The sequence below is a fragment of the Tachyglossus aculeatus genome, chromosome 1, assembly GCF_015852505.1.
Source record: "Tachyglossus aculeatus isolate mTacAcu1 chromosome 1, mTacAcu1.pri, whole genome shotgun sequence".
In the NCBI taxonomy this organism is placed as follows: Eukaryota; Metazoa; Chordata; class Mammalia; order Monotremata; family Tachyglossidae; genus Tachyglossus; species Tachyglossus aculeatus.
In genome coordinates this window covers 1,948,980-1,974,307 of record NC_052066.1, presented here as the reverse complement: position 1 = coordinate 1,974,307, position 25,328 = coordinate 1,948,980, and the positions used below count along the sequence as shown (strand labels likewise).

The following is a 25,328-nucleotide window of genomic DNA, read 5'->3' as shown; positions in this document are numbered from 1 at the left end:
CCAAGGGGGGCTCACAGTCTTCATCCCCATTTTCCAGATGAGGGAACTGAAGCACAGAGACGTTAAGTGACTTGCCCAAAGTCACACAGCTGACAAGTGGCGGAGCCGGGATTTGAACCCATGACTTCTGATCCAAAACCCGTGCTCTTTCCACTGAGCCAAGCTGGTTGTGGGCAGGGACCGTGCCTACCAACTCTGTTATATTGTACTCTCCCAAGCACTTAGTACAGTGCTCAGCACACAGGAAGCGCTCAATAAATACGATTGATTGATCGAGGAGGAGAACGCCAAAATTATGGGCTCGTGAGACAGGAAGGACGGTGGTGCTGTCTACAGTGATGGGAGAGTCGGGGGAAGGCAGGGTTTGGATGTGAAGACGAGGAGCTCTGTTACGGACGTGCTCATGTCTACGGGACATCCAAGTAGAGACCGTGTCCAACGGGATTAATTTGCATCTACCCTAGTGCTTAGAACAGTGGGCCTCAGTGACCTCATCTGCAAAATGGGCATGGAGACTGTGAGCCCCCCACGGGGGACAACCTGATCACCTTGTAACCTCCCCAGCTCTTAGGACAGTGCTTTGCACCTAGTAAGCACTTACATGCCGTTATTATTTATTATTATCCTTGTGTGCAGAGCACTGCATTGTAGCAACCCCGGCGCTTCGTACCGTGCTCAGCACATAGTAAGCGCCAAACAGATTCCCCGTGGGACGCGGGCTGTGTCCAACCTGATGACCTTGTATCCACCCCCGCCCTTCGCATAGCCTCGCGCCCACAGGACGCACTTAACAAATACCGTTGAAAAAAATAATAGAAGAAAAAAGACAATAAAAAAAATACGATAATAGGACTATTTTGGGCTCCTCTACTGTGGGTAGACAAAGTCCAGTGGAATAAGAGTGTGTGGATTTGGGGTTTGGCGCTGTCTTGGACTCCCCGTTTGCGCCTTGTTGGGGGCTCAGTGGATAGAGCCCGGGCTTGGGAGTCGGAAGTCATGGGTTCAAATCCCGGCTCCGCCACTTAGCTGTGTGACCTTGGGCAAGTCACTTCTCTGGGCCTCCGTTCCTTCATCTGTAAAATGGGGATGAAGACTGGGAGCCCCACGTGGGACAACCTGATCACCTCGTATTCCCCCCCCAGCGCTTAGAACAGTGCTTTGCACATATGGCTCAGTGGAAAGAGCCCGGGCTTTGGAGTCAGAGGTCGTGGGTTCAAATCCCGGCTCCGCCACTTGTCAGCTGTGTGACGTTGGGCAAGTCACTTCACTTCTCTGGGCCTCAGTTCCCTCATCTGTAAAATGGGGATGAAGACTGTGGGCCCCTCGTGGGACAACCTGATTACCTTGCACCTACCCCAGCGCTTAGAACAGTGCTTTGCACATAGTAAGCGCTTAACAAATACCAACATTATTATTAACAGTGCTTGAATCATAGAAAGCGCTTAACGAAATCCCACAATGATCAGAGACGTCAGGGGAGGCAGGAGGAAATGTGAGACAGCAGAGATGGGAGTGGGGAGGCTGCCTCCATGGATAGTTCAAGGCGTGGCCTGGGATAGAGCCCGGGCCTGGATTCAGAAGGACTTCCAGTGATTGCCCCATCTCCCTCCTACCCTTCCATCCCAAACTTCTGGAGCGAGTCGTCTACACTCTCTGCCTCGGATTCCTCTCCTCCAGCTCTCTCCTGGCCCCCCTCCAGTCTGGCTTCCGTCCCCTACACTCCACCGAAACTGCCCTCTCAAAGGTCACCGATGACCTCCTTCTTACCAACGGCTCCTACTCCGTCCTAATCCTCCTCGACCTCTCAGCTGCCTTCGACACTGTGGCCCACCCCCTTCTCCTCAACACACTATCCAAACCTTGGCTTCACAGACTCCGTCCTCTCCCGGTTCTCCTCTTATCTCTCCGGCCGTTCATTCTCAGTCTCCTTTGCGGGCTCCTCCTCCCCATCCCATCCCCTTACTGTCGGGGCTCCTCAAGGGTCAGTTCTGGGTCCCCTTCTGTTCTCCATCTACACTCACTCCCTTGGTGACCTCATTTGCCCCCATGGCTTCAACTGTCATCTACACGGATGATTCCCAAATCTCCATCTCCTCCCCAGTTCTCTCTCCCTCCCTCCAGGCTCGTATGTCCTCCTGCATTCAGGACATCTCCACCTGGATGTCCGCCCGCCACTAAACCTCAACATGACCAAGACTGAGCTCCTTATCTTCCCTCCCAAGCCCCTGCCTCTCCCTGACTTTCCCATCACTGTAGACGGCACTACCATCCATCCCATCTCACGAGCCCACAAACTTGGTGTCATCCTCAAAAACCTCCAATGGCTACCAATCAATCTGCGCATCAGGCAGAAACTCCTCACCCTGGGCTTCAAGGCTGTCCATCCCCTCGCCCCCTCCTACCTCACCTCCCTTCTCTCCTTCTACTGCCCAGCCCGCACCCTCCGCTCCTCCACCGCTGATCTCCTCACCGTACCTCGCTCTCGCCTGTCCCGCCATCGACCCCCGGCCCACGTCATCCCCCGGGCCTGGAATGCCCCCAATCCCTCTGCCCATCCACCAAGCTCGCTCTCTTCCTCCCTTCAAGGCCCTGCTGAGAGCTCACCTCCTCCAGGAGGCCTTCCCAGACTGAGCCCCTTCCTTCCTCTCCCCCTCGTCCCCCTCTCCATCCCCCCATCTTACCTCCTTCCCTTCCCCACAGCACCTGTATATATGTATATATGTTTGTACATATTTATTACTCTATTTATTTATTTATTTATTTTACTTGTACATATCTATCCTATTTATTTTATTTTATTAATATGTTTGGTTTTGTTCTCTGTCTCCCCCTTTTAGACTGTGAGCCCACTGTTGGGTAGGGACTGTCTCTATATGTTGCCAATTTGTACTTCCCAAGCGCTTAGTACAGTGCTCTGCACATAGTAAGCGCTCAATAAATACGATTGATGATGATGATCCTCGACTCCGCTCTCTCGTTCACCCCCACATCCAATCCGTCACCAAAACCCGCCGGTCTCACCTCCGCAACATCGCCAAGATCCGCCCTTTCCTCTCCATCCAAACCTCTACCTTGCTGGTTCAATCTCTCATCCTATCCCAACTGGATTACTGCATTAGCCTCCTCTCTGATCTCCCATCCTCCTGTCTCTCCCCGCTTCAGTCTATACTTCTCTCTGCAGCCCGGATTATCTTTGTACAGAAACGATCTGGACATGTCACTCCCCTCCTCAAAAATCTCCAGTGGTTGCCTATCCACCTCTTTATCAAGCTGCTTGATATCCCAGACTGATCCCCCCTTTTCCTCTGCTCCTCCTCCCCTCCCCATCGCCCGACTCTACCCCACCTCCCCGCCCCACAGCGCTTGTGTATATTTGTACATATTTATTATTCTATTTACTTTATTAATGATCTGTATATATCTGTAATTCTATTTATCTATTTTGATGCTATTGATGCCTGTCTCCTCGTTTTGTTTTGTTGTCCGTCTCCCCCCTTCTAGACTGGGAGCCCGTTGTTGGGTAGGGATTGTCTCTATCTGTTGCCGAATTGTAATTATGATAATGATGGCATTTATTAAGCGCTTACTATCATCATCAATCATATTTATTGAGAGCTTACTCTGTGCAGAGCACTGCACTAAGCGCTTGGGAAGTACAAGTTGGAGACAATCTCTACCCAACAGTGGGCTCAGCTCTGTTCTTAGCGTTGGGGAGGTTACAAGGTGATCAGGTTGTCCCACGGCGGGCTCACAGTCTTAATCCCCATTTTCCAGATGAGGGAACTGAGGCCCAGAGAAGTGAAGTGCCTTGCCCAAAGTCACACAGCTGACAATTGGTGGAGCCGGGATTTGAACCCGTGACCTCTGACTCCAAAGCCCGTGCTCTTTCCACTGAGCCATGCTGCTTCTCAGTGTGAATTGCACTTTCCAAACGGTTAGTACAGTGCTCTGCACACAGTAAGCGCTCAATAAATAAGATCGAATGAATGAGTGAATGACCTGGGTTCTAATTCTGGCTCCTCCACTTGTCTGCTGGGTAACCTCAGACAAGTCTCAGTTGCCTCTGGGCCTCAGTTCCTTCATCTATAATATGGGGATAATAATAATAATAATTGTGGTATTTGTTAAGCGCTTACTATGTGTCTGGCACTGTAGTAATAATAATAATAATAATGATGGCATTTATTAAGCGCTTACTATGTGCAAAGCACTGTTCTAAGTGCTGGGGAGGTTACAAGGTGATCAGGTTGTCCCACGGGGGGCTCACAGTCTTCATCCTCATTTTACAGATGAGGGAACTGAGGCCCAGAGAAGTGAAGTGACTTGTCCAAAGTCACACAGCTGACAAGTGGCAGAGATGGGATTTGAACCCATAACCTCTGACTCCAAAGCCCGGGCTCTTTCCACTGAGCCAGGCTGCTTCTCTACTAAGCTTCTCTCACTGTACTAAGCGCTGGGGCGGATACAAATAAATCAGATTGAACAAAGACTGTGAGTCCCATGTGAGGCATGGATACTGTCCAACCTCATTCATTCATCCATTCATTTATCCATTCAATCATATTTATTGAGCACTTACTGTGTGCAGTGCACTGTACTAAACGCTTGGGAGAGTACAATACAACAACTTCTAGACTGTGAGCCCATCGTTGGGTAGGGATTGTCTCTATCTGTTGCCGAATTGTACTTTCCAAGTGCTTAGTACAGTGCTCTGCACACAGTAAGCGCTCAATAAACACGATTGAATGAATGAATTAGAGAAGCAGCATGGCTCAATGGAAAAGAGCACGGGATTGGGAGTCAGAGGTCATGGGTTCAAATTCCGTCTCCACCAATCGTCAGCTGTGTGACCTTGGGCAAGTCACTTCACTTCTCTGTGCCTCAGTTACCTCATCTGTAAAATGGGGATTAAGACTGTGAGCCTCTCGTTGTACAACCCGATCACTTTGTATCCTCCCCAGCGCTTAGAACAATGCTTTGGACATAGTAAGCGCTTAACAAACGCCATCATTATTATTGTGAATGAACAAAGAGGGACAATCCCTGCTCACAACGAGTTCACAGTTTGCAGGGCGGAGGGACAGACGACAGTACAAATAAACAGTCATCAATATCAATGAAATGATCTACCCTAGCGCTTAGAACAGTTTCCGACACATAGTAAGCGCCTATCAAATACCACTAAAAACGTAAAAATAAAAAGAAGAGTAGGCGGAAGGACAATTTCATCCCCATTTTACTGATGAGGTGTATTTTATTTTATTTTATTTTATTTTATTTTATTTTATTATTTTATTTTATTTTGTTAGTATGTTTGGTTTTGTTCTCTGTCTCCCCCTTTTAGACAGTGAGCCCACTGTTGGGTAGGGACTGTCTCTATATGTTGCCAATTTGTACTTCCCAAGAGCTTAGTACAGTGCTCTGCACATAGTAAGCGCTCAATAAATACGATTGATGATGACGATGATGAGGTGGCTCGGTTCCTCACCTGTAAAATGGAGATAATAATAATGGCATTTGTTAAGCGCTTACTATGTGCAAAGCACTGTTCTAAGCGCTGGAATAATGATGGCATTTGTTAAGCGCTTACTACGTGCAAAGCACTGTTCTAAGTGCTGGAGGGGGATACAAGGTGATCAGGTTGTCCCACGTGGGGTTCACAGTCTTCATCCCCATTTGACAGATGAGGGAACTGAGGCCCAGAGATGTGAAGTGACTTGCCCAAGGTCACACAGCAGAGCGGAGTCAGGATTTGAACCCATGACCTCTGACTCCCAAACCCGTGCTCTTTCCATTGAGCCACGCTGCTCTGGCTCCAGTTAGATTGTGAGTTCATTCAATCGTATTTATTGAGCGGTTACTGTGTGTAGAGCACTGTACTAAGCGCTTGGGAAGTACAAGTTGGCAACATATAGACGGTCCCTACCCAACAGTGGGCTCACAGTCTAGAAGAGTGAGTTGATCTTCAGCCTTAATAATAATAATAATAATGACATTTATTAAGTGCTTACCATGTGCAAAGCACTGTACTAAATGCTGGGGAGGTTACAAGGTGATCAGGTTGTCCCATGGCGGGGGGGCTCACAGTCTTCATCCCCATTTTACAGATGCGGTAGCTGAGGCCCAGAGAAGTGAAGTGACTTGCCCAAAGTCTCAGACTGAGCCCCCTCCTTCCTCTCCCCCTTCTCCCCCTCTCCAACCCCGCCGTCTTGCCTCCTTCCCTTCCCCACAGCACCTGTGTATATGTATATATGTTTGTACGGATTTATTATTCTATTTATTTATTTTACTTGCGCACATCTATTCTATTTATTTTATTCTGTTAATATGTTTGGTTTTGTTCTCTGTCTCCCCCTTCTAGATTGTGAGCCCGCTGTCGGGTAGGGACCGTCTCTAGATGTTGCCAACTTGTACTTCCCAAGCGCTTAGTCCAGTGCTCTGCACACAGTAAGCGCTCAATAAATATGATTGATTGATTGATTGATGTGGCGGAGCCAGGATTTGAACCCATGACCTCTGACTCCCAAACTCGTGCTCTTTCCATTGAGCCACGCTGCTCTGGCTCCAGTTATATCATGAGTTCATTCATTCATTCATTCATTCAATCGCATTTATTGAGCACTTACTGTGTGCAGAGCACTGTACTAAGCGCTTGGAAAGTACAAGTTGGCAACATATAGAGATGGTCCCTATCCAACGACGGGCTTACGGTCTAGAAGAGGGGAACGGACAACAAAACAAAACACGTGGACAGTCGTCAGAATAAACAGAAGTAATGATAATAACAATAATGGCATTTATTAAGTGCTTACTATGTGCAAAGCACTGTTCTAAGCGCTGGGGGGGATACAAGGTGATCAGGTTGTCCCATGTGGGGCTCACAATTTTAATCCCCATCTTACAGATGAGGTAACTGAGGCCCAGAGAAGTGAAGTGACTTGCCCAAAGTCACACATCTGGCTATTGGCAGAGCCAGGATTCGAACCCACGACCTCTGACTCCAAAGCCCGGGCTCTTTTCCACTGAGGCACGCTGCTTCTCTGTAGAGACTGTCCCTACTCAACAACGGGCTCACGGTCTAGAAGGGGGAGACATACAACAAAACAAAACATGTGGACAGTCGTCAGAATAAATGGAAGTAAAGCTAGATGCACATCATTAACAAAATAAATAGAATAGTAAATATGTCCAAGTGAAACGGAGTAATAAATCTGTACAAACATAATAATAATAATGATGGCATTTATTAAGCACTTACTATTCATTCATTCAATCGTATTTATCGAGCGCTTCCTGTGTGCAGAGCACTGTATTGAGCGCTTACTATGTGCAGTAGTACTATATACTACCTGTATATGTGTATATATGTTTGTACATATTTATTGCTCTATTTATTTATTTATTTATTTTACTTGTCCATATCTATCCTATTTATTTTATTTTGTTAGTATGTTTGGTTTTGTTCTCCGTCTCCCCCTTTTAGACTGTGAGCCCACTGTTGGGTAGGGACTGTCTCTATATGTTGCCAATTTGTACTTCCCAAGCGCTTAGTACAGTGCTCTGCACATAGTCAGCGCTCAATAAATACGATTGATGATGATGATGATGATGATATATGTTTGTACATATTTATTGCTCTATTTATTTATTTATTTATTTTACTTGTCCATATCTATCCTATTTATTTTATTTTGTTAGTATGTTTGGTTCTGTTCTCCGTCTCCCCCTTTTAGACTGTGAGCCCACTGTTGGGTAGGGACTGTCTCTATATGTTGCCAATTTGTACTCCCCAAGCGCTTAGTACAGTGCTCTGCACATAATAAGCGCTCAATAAATACAATTGATGATGATGATGATGCAGAGCACTGTACTAAGCGCTTGGGGAGTACAAGTTGGCAACATATAGAGACGGTCCCTACCCAACAGCGGGCTCACAGTCTAGAAGTGCAAAGCACTGTACTAAGCGCTGGGGAGGATACAAGGTGATCAGGTTGTCCCACGGTGGGGCTCACAGTCTTCATCCCCATTTTACAGATGCGGTAACTGAGGCCCAGAGAAGTGAAGTGACTCGCCCAAAGTCACCCAGCTGACAATCCTTCCACGGACCCAGGAGCGGGAATGGCCAGGATGGGCCGCGGTGGGAAGGTCCGGGAGCTGTTCCGACGGGTAGGATGTGGGCCTGGGCAGCGGAGGGCATGAGGCGGGCTGGCGAGGGTGACGGAGGCGCCGCCATGCCCGTCCAGATCCATAATTGATTGATTGATTGATTGATTTCTAATTGATTGATTGATTGATTGATTTCTATTAGTGTCTGTCTCCCCCTCTATTCATTCATTCAATCGCATTTATTGAGCGCTTACTGTGTGCTAGACCTTCAGCTCCTTGTGTGCAGGGAATAATAATAACAGTAATAATGATGGTATTTGTTAAGCGCTTACTATGTGCCAAGCACTGTTCTAAGCACTGGGGTAATAATAATAATGATGATGATGATGGCATTTATTAAATGCTTACTATGTGCAGAGCACTGTTCTAAGCGCTGGGGAGATTACAGGGTGATCAGGTGGTCCCACGGGGGGGGTCACCGTCTTCATCCGCTTCATCCACATTCATTCATTCAATCGTATTTATTGAGCGCTTACTGTGTGCAGAGCACTGGACTAAGCGCTTGGGAAGTCCAAGTTGGCAACATCTAGAGAAGGTCCCGACCCAACAGTGGGCTCACAGTCTAGAAGAATCTAGAATCTAGAGAAGCAGCGTGGCTCGGTGGAAAGAGCCCGGGCTTTGGAGTCAGAGGTCATGGGTTCGAATGCCGACTCCACCACATGTCCGCTGTGTGACCTTGGGCAAGTCGCTTCACTTCTCTGAGCCTCAGTTCCCTCATCTGTAAAATGGGGATTAAGACTGTGAGCCCCACGTGGGACAACCTGATCACCTTGTAACTTCCCCAGCGCTTAGAACGGTGCTTTGCACATAGTAAGCGCTTAATAAATGCCATTATTATGATTATTATTCAATCGTATTTATTGAGCGCTTATTGTATGCAGAGCACTGGACTAAGCACTTGGGAAGTCCAAGTCGGCAACATATAGAGGCAGTCCCTACCCAACAGTGGGCTCACAATCTAGAAGGGGGAGACAGAGAACAAAACAAAACATATTAACAAAATACAATAAATAGAATAAATATGTATTAAATGCTTACTATGTGCAAAACACTGTTCTAAGCGCTGGGGAGGTTACAAGGTGATCAGGTGGTCCCATGGGGGGCTCACAGTCTTCATCTCCTTCATCCGCAGTCTTCTAGACTGTGAGCCCGCTGTTGGGTAGGGACCATCTCTATATGTTGCCAACTTGGACTTCCCAAGCGCTTAGTACAGTGCTCTGCACACAGTAAGCGCTCAATATATGATGATGATGGCATTTATTAAGCGCTTACTATGTGCAAAGCACTTCTAAGCGCTGGGGAGGTTACAAGGTGATCAGGTTGTCCCATGGGGGGTTCACAGTCTTCATCCCCATTTTCCAGATGAGGGAACTGAGGCCCAGAGAAGTGAAGTGACTTGCCCAAAGTCACACAGCTGACAACTGGTGGAGCCGGGATTTGAACCCCTGACCTCTGACTCCAAAGCCCGGGCTTTTTCCACTGAGCCACCCATGTGGGGCTCACAGTCCTAATCCTCATTTTACACATGAGGTAACCGAGGCCCAAAGATGTGAAGTGACTTTCTCAAAGTCACACGGCTGACGGGTGGTTGTCGGAATTCGAACCCACGGCCTCTGACTCCCAAGCCTGGGCTCTTTCCACTGAGCCACGCTGCTTCTCTTCTCTCACAGCCCATGTGTTTGCTAAATTGTCCTATTGAGAAGCGTAGAGCTCAGGCCTGGAGTCAGAAGGTCATGGGTTCAAATCCCACCTCTGCCACTTGTCAGCTGTGTGACTTTGGACAAGTCACTTCACTTCTCTGGGCTTCAGTTCCCTCGTCTGTAAAATGAGGATGAAGACTGTGAGCCCCCCGTGGGACAACCTGATCACCTTGTAACCTCCCCGGTGCTTAGAACAGTGCTTTGCACATAGTAAGCACTTAATAAATGCCATCATTATCATTATTATTATTATTATTACAGTGCCAGACACATAGTAAGCGCTTACCACCACAATTATTATTATTATTATTATCCCCATTTTATAGATGAAGGAACTGAGGCCCAGAGGCAACTGAGACTTGCCTGAGGTTACCCAGCAGACAAGTGGAGGAGCCAGAATTAGAACCCAGGTCATTCACTAATTCATTCGATCTTATTTATTGAGCGCTTACTGTGTGCAGAGCACTGTACTAACCGTTTGGAAAGTACAGTTCACACTGAGAAGCAGCATGGCTCAGTGGAAAGAGCATGGGCTTTGGAGTCAGGTGTCATGGGCTCGAATCCCGCCTCCGCCACTTGTCAGCTGTGTGACTTTGGGCAAGTCACTTCACTTCTCTGGGCCTCAGTTCCCTCATCTGTAAAATGGGGATCGAGACTCTGAGCCCCACGTGGAACGGGGACTATGTCCAATTCAATTTGTGGGTATCCATCCCAGCACTTAGCACAGCGCCTGGCACATAGAAAGTGCTAAACAAATACCACAACTATCAATCAATCAATCAATCGTATTTATTGAGCGCTCACTGTGTGCAGAGCACTGTACTAAGCGCTTGGGAAGTACAAGGGCGCTTGGGAAGTACAAGTACAAAGTACAAAAATTATCATTATTATTATTAAAATGGGGATTGAGACTGTGAACTCCACGTGGGACAAAGGACTGTGTCCAATCCAATTTGCTTGTATTCATTCATTCATTCATTCATTCATTCATTCAATCGTATTTATTGAGCGCTTACTGTGTGCAGAGCACTGTACTAAGTGCTTGGGAAGTACAAGTTGGCAATACATAGAGACGGTCCCTACACAACAGTGGGCTCACAGTCTAGAAATTTATTGAGCGTTTACTGTGGGCAGAGCACTGTACTAAGCGCTTGGGAAGTAGCAGCGTGGCTCAGTGGAAAGAGCCCGGGCTTTGGAGTCAGAGGTCACGGGTTCAAATCCCGGCTCCGCCAATTGTCAGCTGTGTGACTTTGGGCAAGTCACTTCACTTCTCTGGTCCTCAGTTCCCTCATCTGGAAAATGGGGTTTAAGACTGAGAGCTCCCTGTGGCACAACCTGATCACCTTGTAACCTCCCCAGCGCTTAAAACAGTGCTTTGCACATAGTAAGCACTTAATAAATGCCATTATTATTATTACTATTATTATTATTATTATTATTATTATTACAAGTTGGCAACATATAGAGACGGTCCCTACCCAACAACGGGCTCACAGTCTCTCCACCTCAGGGCTTAGTACAGTGCCTGGCACATAGGAAGCGCTCAGTGGCTCAGTGGAAAGAGCCCGGGCTTTGGAGTCAGAGGTCGTGGGTTCAAACTCCGGCTCCACCACTTGTCAGCTGTGTGACTTTGGGCAAGTCACTTCACTTCTCTGGGCCTCAGTTCCCTCATCTGGAAAATGGGGATGAAGACTGTGAGCCCCCCGTGGGACAACCTGATTACCTTGTAACTTCCCCAGCGCTTAGAACAGTGCTTTGCACATAGTAATTGCTTAAGAAATGCCATTATCATTATTATTGAGAAGCAGCGTGGCTCAGTGGAAAGAGCCCGGGCTTTGGAGTCAGAGGTCATGGGTTCGAATCCCGACTCTGCCACATGTCTGCTGTGTGACCTTGGGCAAGTCACTTCTCTGAGCCTCGAGAAGCAGCGCAGCTCAATGGAAAGAGCCCGGGCTTTGGAGTCAGAGGTCATGGGTTCGAATCCCAACTCCGCCACCTGTTTGCTGTGTGACCTTGGGCAAGTCACTTAACTTCTCTGAGCCTCAGTTACTGGGGAGGAAGACTGTGAGCCCCACGTGGGACCACTTGATCAGCTTGTATCCCCCCAGCGCTTAGAACAGTGCTTTGCACATAGTAAGCGCTTAATAAATGCCATTATTATTATTATTATTATTATTTACCTCATCTGTAAAATGGGGAGGAAGACTGTGAGCCCCACGTGGGACCAGTTGATCAGCTTGTATCCCCCCAGCGCTTAGAACAGTGCTTTGCACATACTAAGTGCTTAATAAATGCCATTATTATTATCATTATTATTTACCTCATCTGTAAAATGGGGAGGAAGACTGTGAGCCCCACGTGGGACCACTTGATCAGCTTGTATCCCCCCAGTGCTTAGAAAAGTGCTCTGCACATAGTAAGCACTTAACAAATCAATCAATCGTATTTATTGAGCGCTTACTGTGTGCAGAGCACCGTACTGAGCGCTTGGGAAGTCCAAGTTGGCAATATAGAGAGATGGTCCCTACCCAACAGTGGGCTCACAGTCTAAAAAATGCCAAATGCCAACACTGTTATTATTAACAGATAGCACTGTTATTATTACTATCATTATTATGATTCCCTGTCCCATCTACACCGGGACTCCGGGAGGGCAGGCCGGTGTCCGTCCCGTCTACACTGGCACGGAGTGGCAACCCCCTGAGGGGGCCGCGTGTGTCGGCCTGTGTCCCCGCAGGCCGGAGCGGGTCCGGGGGAGCCATGGTGGAGGCCCCGGCTGACCCCGTCCGGGCGGTCCACCTCCTTCGGGACCTGGGACGGCGTCTTCACCTCCTGCCTCATCAACATCTTCGGCGTCGTCCTCTTCCTGTGCACGGGCTGGCTGGTGGTTCGTACATATGTTTGTACATATTTATTATCCTATTTATTTATTTATTTATTTTACTTGTACATATTTATTATTCTATTTATTTATTTATTTATTTTACTTGTACACATCCATTCTATTTAATTGATTTGGTTAGTATGTTTGGTTCTGTCCTCTGTCTCCCCCTTTTAGACTGGGAGCCCGCCATTGGGTAGGGACCGTCTCTAGATGTTGCCAACTTGGACTTCCCAGGCGCTTAGTCCAGTGCTCTGCACACAGTAAGCGCTCAATAAATACGATTGATGATGATGATGGTGGTAAGGGGGTCTGGCCTGCCCATGGGGGTCGTGGGTCACCCTGGGGTGGGGGACAGGTCACCAGGTCACCCGAGACTGAGGGGCACCTCCTCCTCCTCCCCTGCTCTCCCTCCTGCCCCTCGTTCATTCATTCACTCCATCGTATTTATTGAGCGCTTACTGTGTGCAGAGCGCTGGACTAAGCGCTTGGGAAGTCCAAGTCGGCAACATCTAGAGACGGTCCCTACCCGACAGCCCACGGTCTAGAAGGGGGAGACGGACAACAAAACAAAACGTGTGGACGGGTGTCGAGTCCGCAGAACAAATGGAAATAAAGCTAGATGCACGTCGTTAACAAAATTAATAGAATAGTAAATATGTCCAAGTAAAATAGAGTAATAAGTCTGTACAAGCACATATATGGGTGCTGCAGGTACGGGAAGGAGGTAGGGTGGGGGGGGATGGGAGGGGGCTCAGTCTGGGAAGGCCTCTTGGAGGAGGTGAGCTCTGCTCCCCCTCCTACCCCTCTTCTGCTCCCCTTTCTGTCCCTCATCTACTCCCCCTCATCTGCTCCTCCTCCTGCCTCTCTTCTGCTCCCCCTCCTGCCCCTCATCTGCTCCCCCTCCTGCCCCTCTACTCTCTGCTCCCCCTCCTACCCTTCATCTGCTCTCCCTCCGGTCCCTCATTTGCTCTCCCTCCTGCCCCTCGTCCCTTTGCTTTCCCTCCTACCCCTCATCTGCTCCCCCTCCTGCCCCACTACTCTCTGCTCCCCCTCCTACCCTTCATCTGCTCTCCCTCCGGTTGCTCTCCCTCCTGCCCCTCGTCCCCCCTGCTCTCCCTCCAGTCCCTCATTTGCTCTTCCTCCTGCCCCTCATCCCCCCTGCTCCCCTCCTGTCCCTCATCTGCTCCCCCTCCTGCCCCTCGTCCCTTTGCTCTCCCTCCTACCCCTCTTTTGCTCCCCCACCTGCCCCTCTACTCTCTGCTCCCCCTCCTACCCTTCATCTGCTCTCCCTCCGGTCCCTCATTTGCTCTCCCTCCTGCCCCTCGTCCCTTTGCTTTCCCTCCTACCCCTCATCTGCTCCCCCTCCTGCCCCACTACTCTCTGCTCCCCCTCCTACCCTTCATCTGCTCTCCCTCCGGTTGCTCTCCCTCCTGCCCCTCGTCCCCCCTGCTCTCCCTCCAGTCCCTCATTTGCTCTTCCTCCTGCCCCTCATCCCCCCTGCTCCCCTCCTGTCCCTCATCTGCTCCCCCTCCTGCCCCTCGTCCCTTTGCTCTCCCTCCTACCCCTCTTTTGCTCCCCCACCTGCCCCTCTACTCTCTGCTCCCCCTCCTACCCTTCATCTGCTCTTCCTCCGGTCCCTCATTTGCTCTCCCTCCTGCCCCTCGTCCCCCTGCTCTCCCTCCGCTCCCTCATTTGCTCTCCCTCCTGCCCCTCATCCCCCCTTCTCCCCTCCTGTCCCTCATCTGCTCCCCCTCCTGCCCCTCATCCCTCTGCTCTCCCTCCTGCCCCTCATCTGCTCTCCCTCTGGTCCCTCATCTGCTCCCCCTCCTGCCCCCCTACTCTCTCCTCCCCCCCCCACCCTTCATCTGCTCTCCCTCTGGTCCCTCATTTGCTCTCCCTCCTGCCCCTCGTCCCCCCCGATCCCCCTCCTGTCCCTCATCTGCTCCCCCTCCTGCTCCTCGTCCCCCCTGCTCCCCCTCCTGTCCCTCATCTGCTCCCTCTCCTGCCCCTCGTCCCCCCTGCTCCCCCTCCTGTCCCTCATCTGCTCCCTCTCCTGCCCCTCGTCCCCCCTGCTCCCCCTCCTGTCCCTCATCTGCTCCCCCTCCTGCCCCTCTACTCTCTGCTCCCCCTCCTGCCCTTCATCTGCTCTCTCTCCAGCCCCTCATTTGCTCTCCCTCCTGCCCCTGCCCCTCATCATCATCATCATCGTCAATCGTATTTATTGAGCGCTTACTGTGTGCAGAGCACTGTACTAAGCGCTTGGGAAGTACAAGCTGGCAACATATAGAGACAGCCCCTACCCAACAGTGGGCTCACAGTCTAAAAGGGGGAGACAGAGAACAAAACCAAACATACTAACAAAATAAAATAATTAGAATAGATATGTACAAGTAAAATAAATGAATAAATAGAGTAATAAATATGTACAAACATATATACATATATACAGGTGCTGTGGGGAAGGGAAGGAGGTAAGATGGGGGGATGGAGAGGGGGACGAGGGGGAAAGGAAGGAAGGGGCTCAGTCTGGGAAGGCCTCCTGGAGGAGGTGAGCTCTCAGCAGGGCCTTGAAGGGAGGAAGAGAGCTAGCTTGGCGGATGGGCAGAGGGATTGGGGGCATTCCAGGCCCGGGGGATGGCGTGGGCCGGGGGTCGACGGTGGGACAGGCGCGAACGAGGTACGGGGAGGAGATTAGCGGGGGAGGAGCGGAGGGTGCGGGCTGGGCTGGGGAAGGACAGAAGGGAGGGGAGGGAGGAGGGGGCGAGGTGATGGACAGCCTTGAAGCCCAGGGTGAGGAGTTTCTGCTTGATGCGCAGATTGATTGGTAGCCACTGGAGATTTTTGAGGAGGGGAGTAACATGCCCAGAGCGTTTCTGGACAAAGACAATCCGGGCAGCAGCGTGAAGTATGGATTGAAGTGGGGAGAGACACGAGGATGGGAGATCAGAGAGAGGGCTGATGCTGTAGTCCAGACGGGATAGGATGAGAGCTTGAACGAGAAGGGTAGCGGTGTGGATGGAGAGGAAAGGGCGGATCTTGGCAATGTTGCGGAGCTGAGACGGGCAGGTTTTGGTGACGGCTTGGATGTGAGGGGTGAACGAGAGAGCGGAGTCGAGGATGACACCAAGGTTGCGGGCTTGTGAGACGGGAAGGATGGTAGTGCCGTCAACGGAGATGGGAAAGTCAGGGAGAGGGCAAGGTTTGGGAGGGAAGACAAGGAGTTCAGTCTTCGACATGTTGAGCTTTAGGTGGCGGGCGGACATCCAGATGGAGGTGTCCTGAAGGCAGGAGGAGATGCGAGCCTGGAGAGAGGGGGAGAGAGAGCAGGGGCAGAGATGGAGATCTGGGTGTCATCAGCGTAGAGATGATAGTTGAAGCCGTGGGAGCGAATGAGGTCACCAAGGGAGTGCGTGTAGATCGAGAACAGAAGGGGACCAAGCACTGAACCTTGGGGAACCCACACAGTAAGAGGATGGGAGGGGGAGGAGGAGCCTGCAAAAGAGACTGAGAAAGAACAACCGGAGAGGTAAGAGGAGAACCAGGAGAGGATGGAGTCTGTGAAGCCAAGGTCGGATAGCGTGTTGAGAAGAAGGGGGTGGTCCACAGTGTCGAAGGCAGCCGAGAGGTCGAGGAGGATTAGGACAGAGTAGGAGCCGTTGGATTTGGCAAGCAGGAGGTCATTGGTGACCTTTGAGAGGGCAGTTTCCGTGGAATGAAGGGGACGGAAGCCAGACTGGAGGGGGTCGAGGAGAGAGTTGTTGTTGAGGAATTGTAGGCAGCGCGTGTAGACAACTCGTTCAAGGAGTTTGGAAAGGAATGGTAGGAGGGATATGGGACGATAACTAGAAGGTGAGGTGGGGTCAAGAGAGGGTTTTTTTAGGATGGGAGAGACGTGGGCATGTTTGAAGGCAGAGGGGAAGGAACCAGTGGAGAGTGAGCGGTTGAAGATGGAAGTTAAGGAGGGGAGAAGGGACGGAGTGAGAGATTTCATGAGATGAGAGAGAATGGGGTCAGAAGCACAGGTGGCCGGAGTAGCACTTGAGAGGAGGGAGGAGAGCTCCTCTGAGGACACTGCTGGGAAGGATGGGAGAGTAGCAGAGAGTGTTGAGAGCCGGGGGGTTGGAGAAGGGGGGGGAAGTGACTTTGGGGAGGTCGGACCTGATGGATTTAATTTTGTCAATGAAGTAGGAAGCCAGATCGTTGGGGGTGAGGGAAGGAGGAGGGGGAGGAACTGGTTGCCTGAGAAGGGAGTTGAATGCACGGAAGAGCTGGTGGGGCGATGGGCATGGGTGTCAATAAGGGAGGAGAAATAGTTTTGTCTGGCAGAGGAGAGGGCTGAGTGAAGGCATGAAAGGATAGACTTGAAGTGAACGAGGTTGGCACGGTGTTTAGACTTTCGCCAGCAGCGTTCGGCAGCTCGAGCATAAGAGCGAAGGAGGCGGACAGTGGCAGTGATCCGGGGCTGTGGGTTAGTGGTGCGAGAGCGGCGAAGGGAAAGGGGAGCGAGCGAGTCTAGCTGAGTAGAAAGGGTAGAGTTGAGAGCAGTAATCTGATCATCAAGACTGGGTAGAGAGGAGAGGGCGGCGAGGTGGGGTGAGAGGCGCTCCGAAAGATGGGTGGGGTCAAGAGAGCGGAGATCTCTGTGAGGGAGTAATACGGATTTACAGGGGAAAGGAGTGTGAGTGAGGAGGCAGGTGAGAAGATTATGATCAGAGAGAGGGATTTCAGAGTTGGTGAGGGTGGACACAGTGCAGCGACAGGAGATGATGAGGTCGAGGGTATGACCAAGTTGGTGAGGTGGGGTGGAGGAAGAGGTTGGCAGCGTCGAGGAGAGATAGAAGGCCTCGTCCCCCCTGCTCTCCCTCCTATCCCTCATCTGCTCCCCCTCCTGCCCCTTGACCTCTGCCCCCCCTCCTGCCCTTCATCCGCTCTCCCTCCGGTCCCTCGTTTCGTTCACTCATTCATTCGGTCGTCTTTCTTGAGCGCTTACTGTGTGCAGAGCACTGTGCTAAGCGCTTGGGAAGCACAAGCCGGCAACCCCTCCTGCCCTTCGTGTCCCCCCCCCTTCCTGCCGGTCATCTGCTCCCCGCCCTGTCCAGCGGCTCCCCGATTCGGTGTGTGTGTGTGTTGCGGGGGTGGGGATGGGGCCCCCGTGCCCCCCTGCAGGCCGCCTTCCCTTGCGCGGAGCCGGGGGTCCCGGGGAGGGGGTCCCGGGGGGGGGGTCCCGGGGGGGGGGGTCCCCGGGGGGGGGTCGAGCCCTGAGCCCTTCCCCGCCTCCCGCGCAGGGGAACGCCGGGGTGCTGCTGGGGTGGGCGCTGGTGTCGTCGGTGGGCCTGGCGGCGCTGGTCACCGTCCTGTCCGGCGTCGGGCTGGCGGAGCGCTGCCGCCTCGGCCCCGGGGGCGTCTACTCCCTGCTGGCCGCCGCCCTCGGGGGGCCGCTCGGAGCCGCCGTCGGCCTCCTCTACGTCTTCGGACAGGTGAGGCCCGCCCGACCGGCCGTCCTTCCGCCTGTCCGTCCGTCCGTCCTTCCGTCCGTCTGTCTGTCCGACCGCCCGTCTGTCTGTGCGCCCGTCTGTCCGACTGTTCGTCCGTCCGTCCTTCCGTCCGTCTGTCTGTGCGTCCGTCTGTCCGACTGCCTGTCCGTTTGACCGTCCGTCCGTCCGTCTGTCCGTCCGTCCGTCCGTCCGTCCGCCTGTCCGACTGTTCGCCCGTCCGTCCTGCCGTCTGTCTGCCCGCCCGTCCGTCCGTCCTGCCGTCTGTCTGTGTGTCCGTCTGTCCGACTGCCTGTCCGTTTGACCGTCCGTCTGTCTGTCCGTCCGTCCATCCTGCCGTCTGTCTGTCTGCCAGTCTGTCCGTCCGTCCGTCCTTCCGTCTGTCTGTGTGTCCGTCCGTCAGTCCGTCCGTCCGTCCGTCTGTCTGTCCGTCCATCTGTCTGTCCGTCCGTCCTTCCGTCCGTCCGTCCGTCCGTCCTTCCGTCCGTCTGGGTGCCCGTCAGTCCGTCCGTCCGTCCGTCCGCCTGTCCGTCCGTCTGCCCGTCCGTCCGTCCTTCCGTCTGTCTGTGTGTCCGTCAGTCCGTCCGTCCGTCCGTCTGTCTGCGCGTCCGTCTGTCCGACTGTCCGTCCTTCCGTCTGTCTGTCCGTCCGTCCGTCCATCAGCCCGTCTGTCCGTCCGTCAGCCCGTCTGCCCGTCCGTCCGTCCTTCCGTCTGTCTGTGTGTCCGTCAGTCCGTCCGTCCGATCGTCTGTCTGCGCGTCCGTCTGTCCGACTGTCCGTCCTTCCGTCTGTCTGTCCGTCCGTCCGTCCGTCAGCCCGTCTGTCCGTCCGTCCGTCCGTCCGTCCATCCGTCCGTCCTTCCGCCTGTCTGTGCGACCGTCTGTCCGACTGCCCGTCCGTGTGACCGTCCGTCTGTCCGTCCGTCCGTCTGCCTGGGCGTCCGTCTGTCCGACTGTCCGTCCGTCTGTCCGAGTGTCCGTCTGCCTGTCCGACCGATCGACCGACCGTCCGTCCGTCCGTCTGTCCGAACGTCCGCCTGTCCGTCAGTCCGTCCGTCCGTCCGTCCGTCCTTCCGCCTGTCTGTGCGTCCGACTGTCCGTCCGCCCGCCCGCCTGTCCGTCCTTCCGTCTGTCCGTCCGTCCGTCCGTCCGTCAGTCAGTCCGTCCGTCCGTCTGTCAGCCCGTCCATCAATCCGTCCGCCCGTCCGTCCGTCTGTCTGTCCGTCAGTCCGTCCGTCCGTCCGTCCGTCCGTCCGTCCGCCCGTCCATCCACGCGCACTGTGCTGGACGCTGGGGGAGGGCGGAGGAGGGGCGGGGCCGGTGGCGGGGCCCGCCCTCGGGGGGCTGCGGCTCTGATGGGGGGGGACACCGGGGAGACACACACACGCGCACACACACACACACACACACACACACACACACACACACACACACTGTGCTGGGCGCCGGGGGAGGGACAGAGGGAGAAGGAGGAGGAAACTCCGTCCTCACCCTCCAGGGCCTACTGGTCTGAAAGACACACAATGGCACCCACACCCCCACACACATTCTCTCTGTGTGTGTGTCTCTCTCTCTCTCTCTGTCTCTGCGGGGTGCTGCTGGTGAACGGAGGGAGGAGGAGACGTGGGCCCCGCCCTCCAGGGCCTCGGACTAGTCTGAAAGACAGACAGACAGACAGACACACACACACACACACACACCCCACACACAAACCATACCCACCCACTGCTGGGTGCTGGTGATGAACAGAGTGGAGAGGAGACACAGTCCCTGCCCACCCAGGGGCTACTAAGCTGAAGGACACACAATCACACACACACACACACAACCACACACATTCTCTCTGTGTGTGTGTCTCTCCCTCTGTCTCTGCTGGGTGCTGCTGGTGAACGGAGGGAGGAGGAGACGTGAGCCCTGCCCTCCAGGGCCTCGGACTAGTCTGAAAGACACACCCACACACACACCCACCCACCCACCCACACCCCCCCCCACACCCACAACCCCCCCCCCCCCCATACCCACCCACTGCTGGGTGCTGGTGATGAACAGAGTGGAGAGGGGACACAGTCCCTGCCCACCCAGGGGCTACTAAGCTGAAGTACACACAGTCACTCACACACACACACACACACACACACAAACACAAACACACACACACTGGGGAAAAGGAGCTGCCGATCTGATGGGGAGACTGGACACACCCACACCACCCACACCACACACACACACCACACGCACACACCCACCCCCCCCCCCCCACACCCACCCACACCCACCCCACAAACCATACACACCCACTGCTAGGTGCTGGTGATGAACAGAGTGGAGAGGAGACACAGTCCCTGCACTGGACACTGGGGAAAAGGAGCTGCCGATCTGATGGGGAGACTGGACACACACACACCACACACCACACACACACACACCCCTCCCCCCTCCCCCCCCCCCCCCCCCAAACCATACACACCCACTGCTAGGTGCTGGTGATGAACAGAGTGGAGAGGAGACACAGTCCCTGCACTGGACACTGGGGAAAAGGAGCTGCCGATCTGATGGGGAGACTGGACACACACACACCAACACCACACACACACACACACACACACACACACACACACACACACACACTGCACTGGATGCTGGAGGACAGAGGGAGGAGGAGACATGATCCCTGCCCTCGAGGGGCTGCCGCTCTGATAGGGAGACTGGACACACATGCATGCACACACGCACACACGCACAGACACACACACACTGTAATAATAATAATGATGATGGCATTTATTAAGCACTTACTATGTGCAAAGCACTGTTCTAAGCACTGAGGGGGGGAATACAAGGTGATCAGGTTGTCCCACAGGGGGCTCACAGTCAATCCCCATTTTACCGAGGAAGTAACTGAGGCCCAGAGAAGTGAAGTGACTGGATTTGAACCCCTGACCACTGACTCCACTTTCCACTGAGCCACGCTGCTTCTCTGGACGCTGGGGCAGGATAGAGGGAGGAGGAGGGGACATGATCCCTGCCCTCAAGGGGCTGCCGAGCTGAGGGGGAGACGGGACAAACACACGCACTCAAACACACGTACACTGTGACAGGCAGTGCTGAGGCCCTGCTGAGAGCTCACCTCCTCCAGGAGGCCTTCCCAGACTGAGCCCCTTCCTTCCTCTCCCCCTCGTCCCCCTCTCCATCCCCCCATCTTACCTCCTTCCCTTCCCCACAGCACCTGTATATATGGATATATGGTTGTACATATTTATTACTCTATTTATTGATTTATTTATTTTACTTGTACATTTCTATCCTATTTATTTTATTTTGTTGGTATGTTTGGTTCTGTTCTCCGTCTCCCCCTTTTAGACTGTGAGCCCACTGTTGGGTAGGGACTGTCTCTATGTGTTGCCAATTTGTACTTCCCAAGCGCTTAGTACAGTGCTCTGCACATAGTAAGCGCTCAATAAATACGATTGATTGATTGATTCCTCTTCCCCTCGGCCCCCTCTCCATCCCCCCCGCCTTACCTCCTTCCCTTCCCCACAGCACCTGTATATATGTTTGTACTTATTTATTACTCTATTTATTTGTTTTATTTGTACATAGCTATTCTATTTATTTTATTTTGTTAGTATGTTTGGTTTTGTTCTCTGTTCTCCCCCTTTTAGACTGTGAGCCCGCTGTTGGGTAGGGACTGTCTCTCTATGTTGCCAACTTGGACTTCCCAAGCGCTTAGTCCAGTGCTCTGCACATAGCAAGCGCTCAATAAATCCAATTGATGATGATGATCAGGTCCTCGTCGGTGGGGACGCGGAGGGTCATCGTGTCCCCCCCACCCCGTCAGTGTGTCGCAGGGGCCATGTACGTGTCCGGCTTCGCGGAGTCGGTGTCGTCCGTGCTGGGGCTGGGCAGCCCGTGGGCCGTGCGGGCCGTGGCCCTGGCCACCCTCCTGGGCCTGCTCGGGGTCAGCCTGGCCGGGGTCAAGTGGGTGGTCCGCCTCCAGCTCCTGCTCCTCTTCCTGCTGGCCGCCTCCACCCTGGACGTCGTGCTCGGATCCTTCTCCCACCTGGACGCCGGTCAGTCCCCGGGACCTCCGGGAAAGGGACGTATTGGGGGGGGGGGGCAGATCGATCAATCAATCAATCAATCATATTTATTGAGCACTTACTGTGTGCGGAGCGCTGGACTAAACACTTGGGAAGTCCAAGTTGGCAACATCTAGAGACGGTCCCGACCCAACAGCGGGCTCACAGTCTAAAAAAAAAACCATGTGGACGGGGGTCAGGGCGTCAGAACAAATAGAATTAAAGCTAAATGTGCAATTAAAGTTAAATCATCATCATCATCAGTCGTATTTATTGAGTGCTTACTGTGTGCAGAGCGCTGGACTAAACGCTTGGGAAGTCCAAGTTGGCAACATCTAGAGACAGTCCCGACCCAATAGTGGGCTCACAGTCTAAAAAAAGACACGTGGACGGGGGTCAGTTCGTCAGAACAAATAGAATTAAAGCTAAATGCACAATTAAAGTTAAATCATCATCATCAATCGTATTTATTGAGCGCTTACTGTGTGCAGAGCGCTGGACTAAACACTTGGGAAGTCCAAGTTGGCAACATCTAGAGACGGTCCCGACCCAATAGTGGGCTCACAGTCTAAAAAATGACACGTGGACGGGGGTCAGTTCGTCAGAACAAATAGAATTAAAGCTAAATGCACAATTAAAGTTAAATCATCATCATCAATCGTATTTATTGAGCGCTTACTGTGTGCAGAGCACTGGACTAGGCGCTTGGGAAGTCCAAGTTGGCAACATCTAGAGACAGTCCCTACCCAACAGTGGGCTCACAGTCTAAAAGGGGGAGACAGAGAACAAAACCGAACATACTAACAAAATAAAATAAATAGAATAAATATGTTAGGGGGGGCAGATCAATCAACCAATCGTATTTATTGAGCGCTTACTGTGTGCAGAGCACTGGACTGAGCGCTTGGGAAGTCCAAGTTGGCAACATCTAGAGATAGTCCCGACCCAACAGTGGTCTCACAGTCTAAAAAAAAACCATGTGGACGGGGGTCAGGTCATCAGAACAAATAGAATTAAAGCTAAATGCACAATTAAAGTTAAATCATCATCATCATCATCATCAATCGTATTTATTGAGCACTTACTGTGTGCAGAGCACTGGGCTAAGCACTTGGGAAGTCCAAGTTGGCAACATCTAGAGACGGTCCCGACCCAACAGTGGGCTCACAGTCTAAAAAAAGACACGTGGACAGGGGTCAGTTCGTCAGAACAAATAGAATTAAAGCTAAATGCACAATTAAAGTTAAATCATCAGCATCAATCGTATTTATTGAGCGCTTACTGTGTGCAGAGCACTGGACTAGGCGCTTGGGAAGTCCAAGTTGGCAACATCTAGAGACGGTGCCGACCCAACAGTGGGCTCACAGTCTAAAAAAAGACACGTGGACGGGGGTCAGGGCGTCAGAACAAATAGAATTAAAGCTAAATGCGCAATTAAAGTTAAATCATCATCATCAATCGTATTTATTGAGCGCTTACTGTGTGCAGAGCACTGGACTAGGCGCTTGGGAAGTCCAAGTTGGCAACATCTAGAGACGGTCCCGACCCAACAGTGGGCTCACAGTCTAAAAAAAGACAAGTGGACGGAGGTCAGGGCGTCAGAACAAATAGAATTAAAGCTAAATGCACAATTAAAGTTAAATCATCATCATCAATCGTATTTATTGAGCGCTTACTGTGTGCAGAGCACTGGACTGAGCGCTTGGGAAGTCCAAGTTGGCAACATATAGAGACAGTCCCTACCCAATGGTGGGCTCACAGTCTAAAAGGGGGAGACGGAGAACAAAACCAAACATACTAACAAAATAAAATAAATAGAATAGGTATGTTGGGGGGGCAGATCAATCAATCAATCGTATTTATTGAACACTTACTGTGTGCAGAGCACTGGACTAGGAGCTTGGGAGGTACAAGTTGGCAACATATAGAGACAGTCCCTACCCAACAGTGGGCTTACAGTCTAAAAAAAAACATGTGGACGGGTGTCAGGTCGTCAGAACAAATAGAATTAAAGCTAAATGCACAATTAAAGTTAAATGCACAATTAAAGCTATGTGCCACGCACTGTTCTAAGAGCTGAGGGGGATACAAGGTGATCAGGTTGTCCCACTTGGGGCTCACAGTCTTCATCCCCATTTTACAGATGAGGGAACTGAGGCCCCAGAGAAGTCAAGTGACTTGCCCGAAGTCACACAGCTGACAGTTCGTGGAGCCGGGATTCGAACCCATGACCTCTGACTCCCAAGCCCATGATCTTTCCACTGAGCAGATAAAGGGCCCGGGCCTGGGACTAGTCTTCTAGACTGTGAGCCTGCTGTTGGGTAGGGACCGTCTCTATGATGATGATCGCATTTATTAAGCGCTTACTATATGCGAAGCACTGTTCTAAGCGCTGGGGAGGTTACAAGGTGTTCAGGTTGTCCCACGGGGGGCTCACAGTCTTAATCCCCATTTTACAGATGAGGTAACTGAGGCCCAGAGAAGTTAAGTGACTTGCCCAAAGTCACACAGCTGGCTGTTGGCAGAGCCGGGATTTGAACCCATGACCTCTGACTCCAAAGCCCGGGCTCTTTCCACTGAGCCACGCTGCTTCTCTGCGTCTCTATATGTTGCCAACTTGGACTTCCCAAGCGCTCAGTACAGTGCTCTGCACACAGTATGCACTCCATAAATACGATTGATTGATTGATTGATTGATTGATTGGGACTCAGAGGACTCAGGGTTCTAATCCCGGCTCCTCCACTTTAATAATAATAGTAATAATGATGGCATTTGTTAAGCGCTTAGTATGTGGCTCAGTGGAAAAGAGCCCGGGCTTTGGAGTCAGAGGTCATGGGTTCAAATCCCGACTCTGCCAACTGTCAGCTGTGTGACTTGGGGCAAGTCACTTCACTTCTCTGCGCCTCAGTTCCCTCATCTGTAAAATGGGGATGAAGACTGGGAGCCACCCGTGGGACAACCTGATCACCTTGTATCCTCCCCAGTGCTTAGAACAGTGCTTTGCACA

At 52.0% G+C, this 25,328-nt stretch overlaps 1 protein-coding gene across 1 annotated transcript in view; it reads left to right on the top strand.

Annotated features, from left to right (window-relative positions):
* Positions 1-8,118: 8,118 nt before the first annotated feature.
* SLC12A8 (solute carrier family 12 member 8) overlaps positions 8,119-25,328 on the top strand; it is an 83,066-nt gene continuing 65,856 nt past the window's right edge. The window contains exons 1-4 of the mRNA XM_038751930.1: positions 8,119-8,166; positions 12,604-12,753; positions 18,036-18,227; positions 22,080-22,311. Coding sequence (XP_038607858.1) covers positions 8,119-8,166; positions 12,604-12,753; positions 18,036-18,227; positions 22,080-22,311 — 622 coding nt within the window. The remainder of the gene's footprint in view (positions 8,167-12,603; positions 12,754-18,035; positions 18,228-22,079; positions 22,312-25,328) is intronic.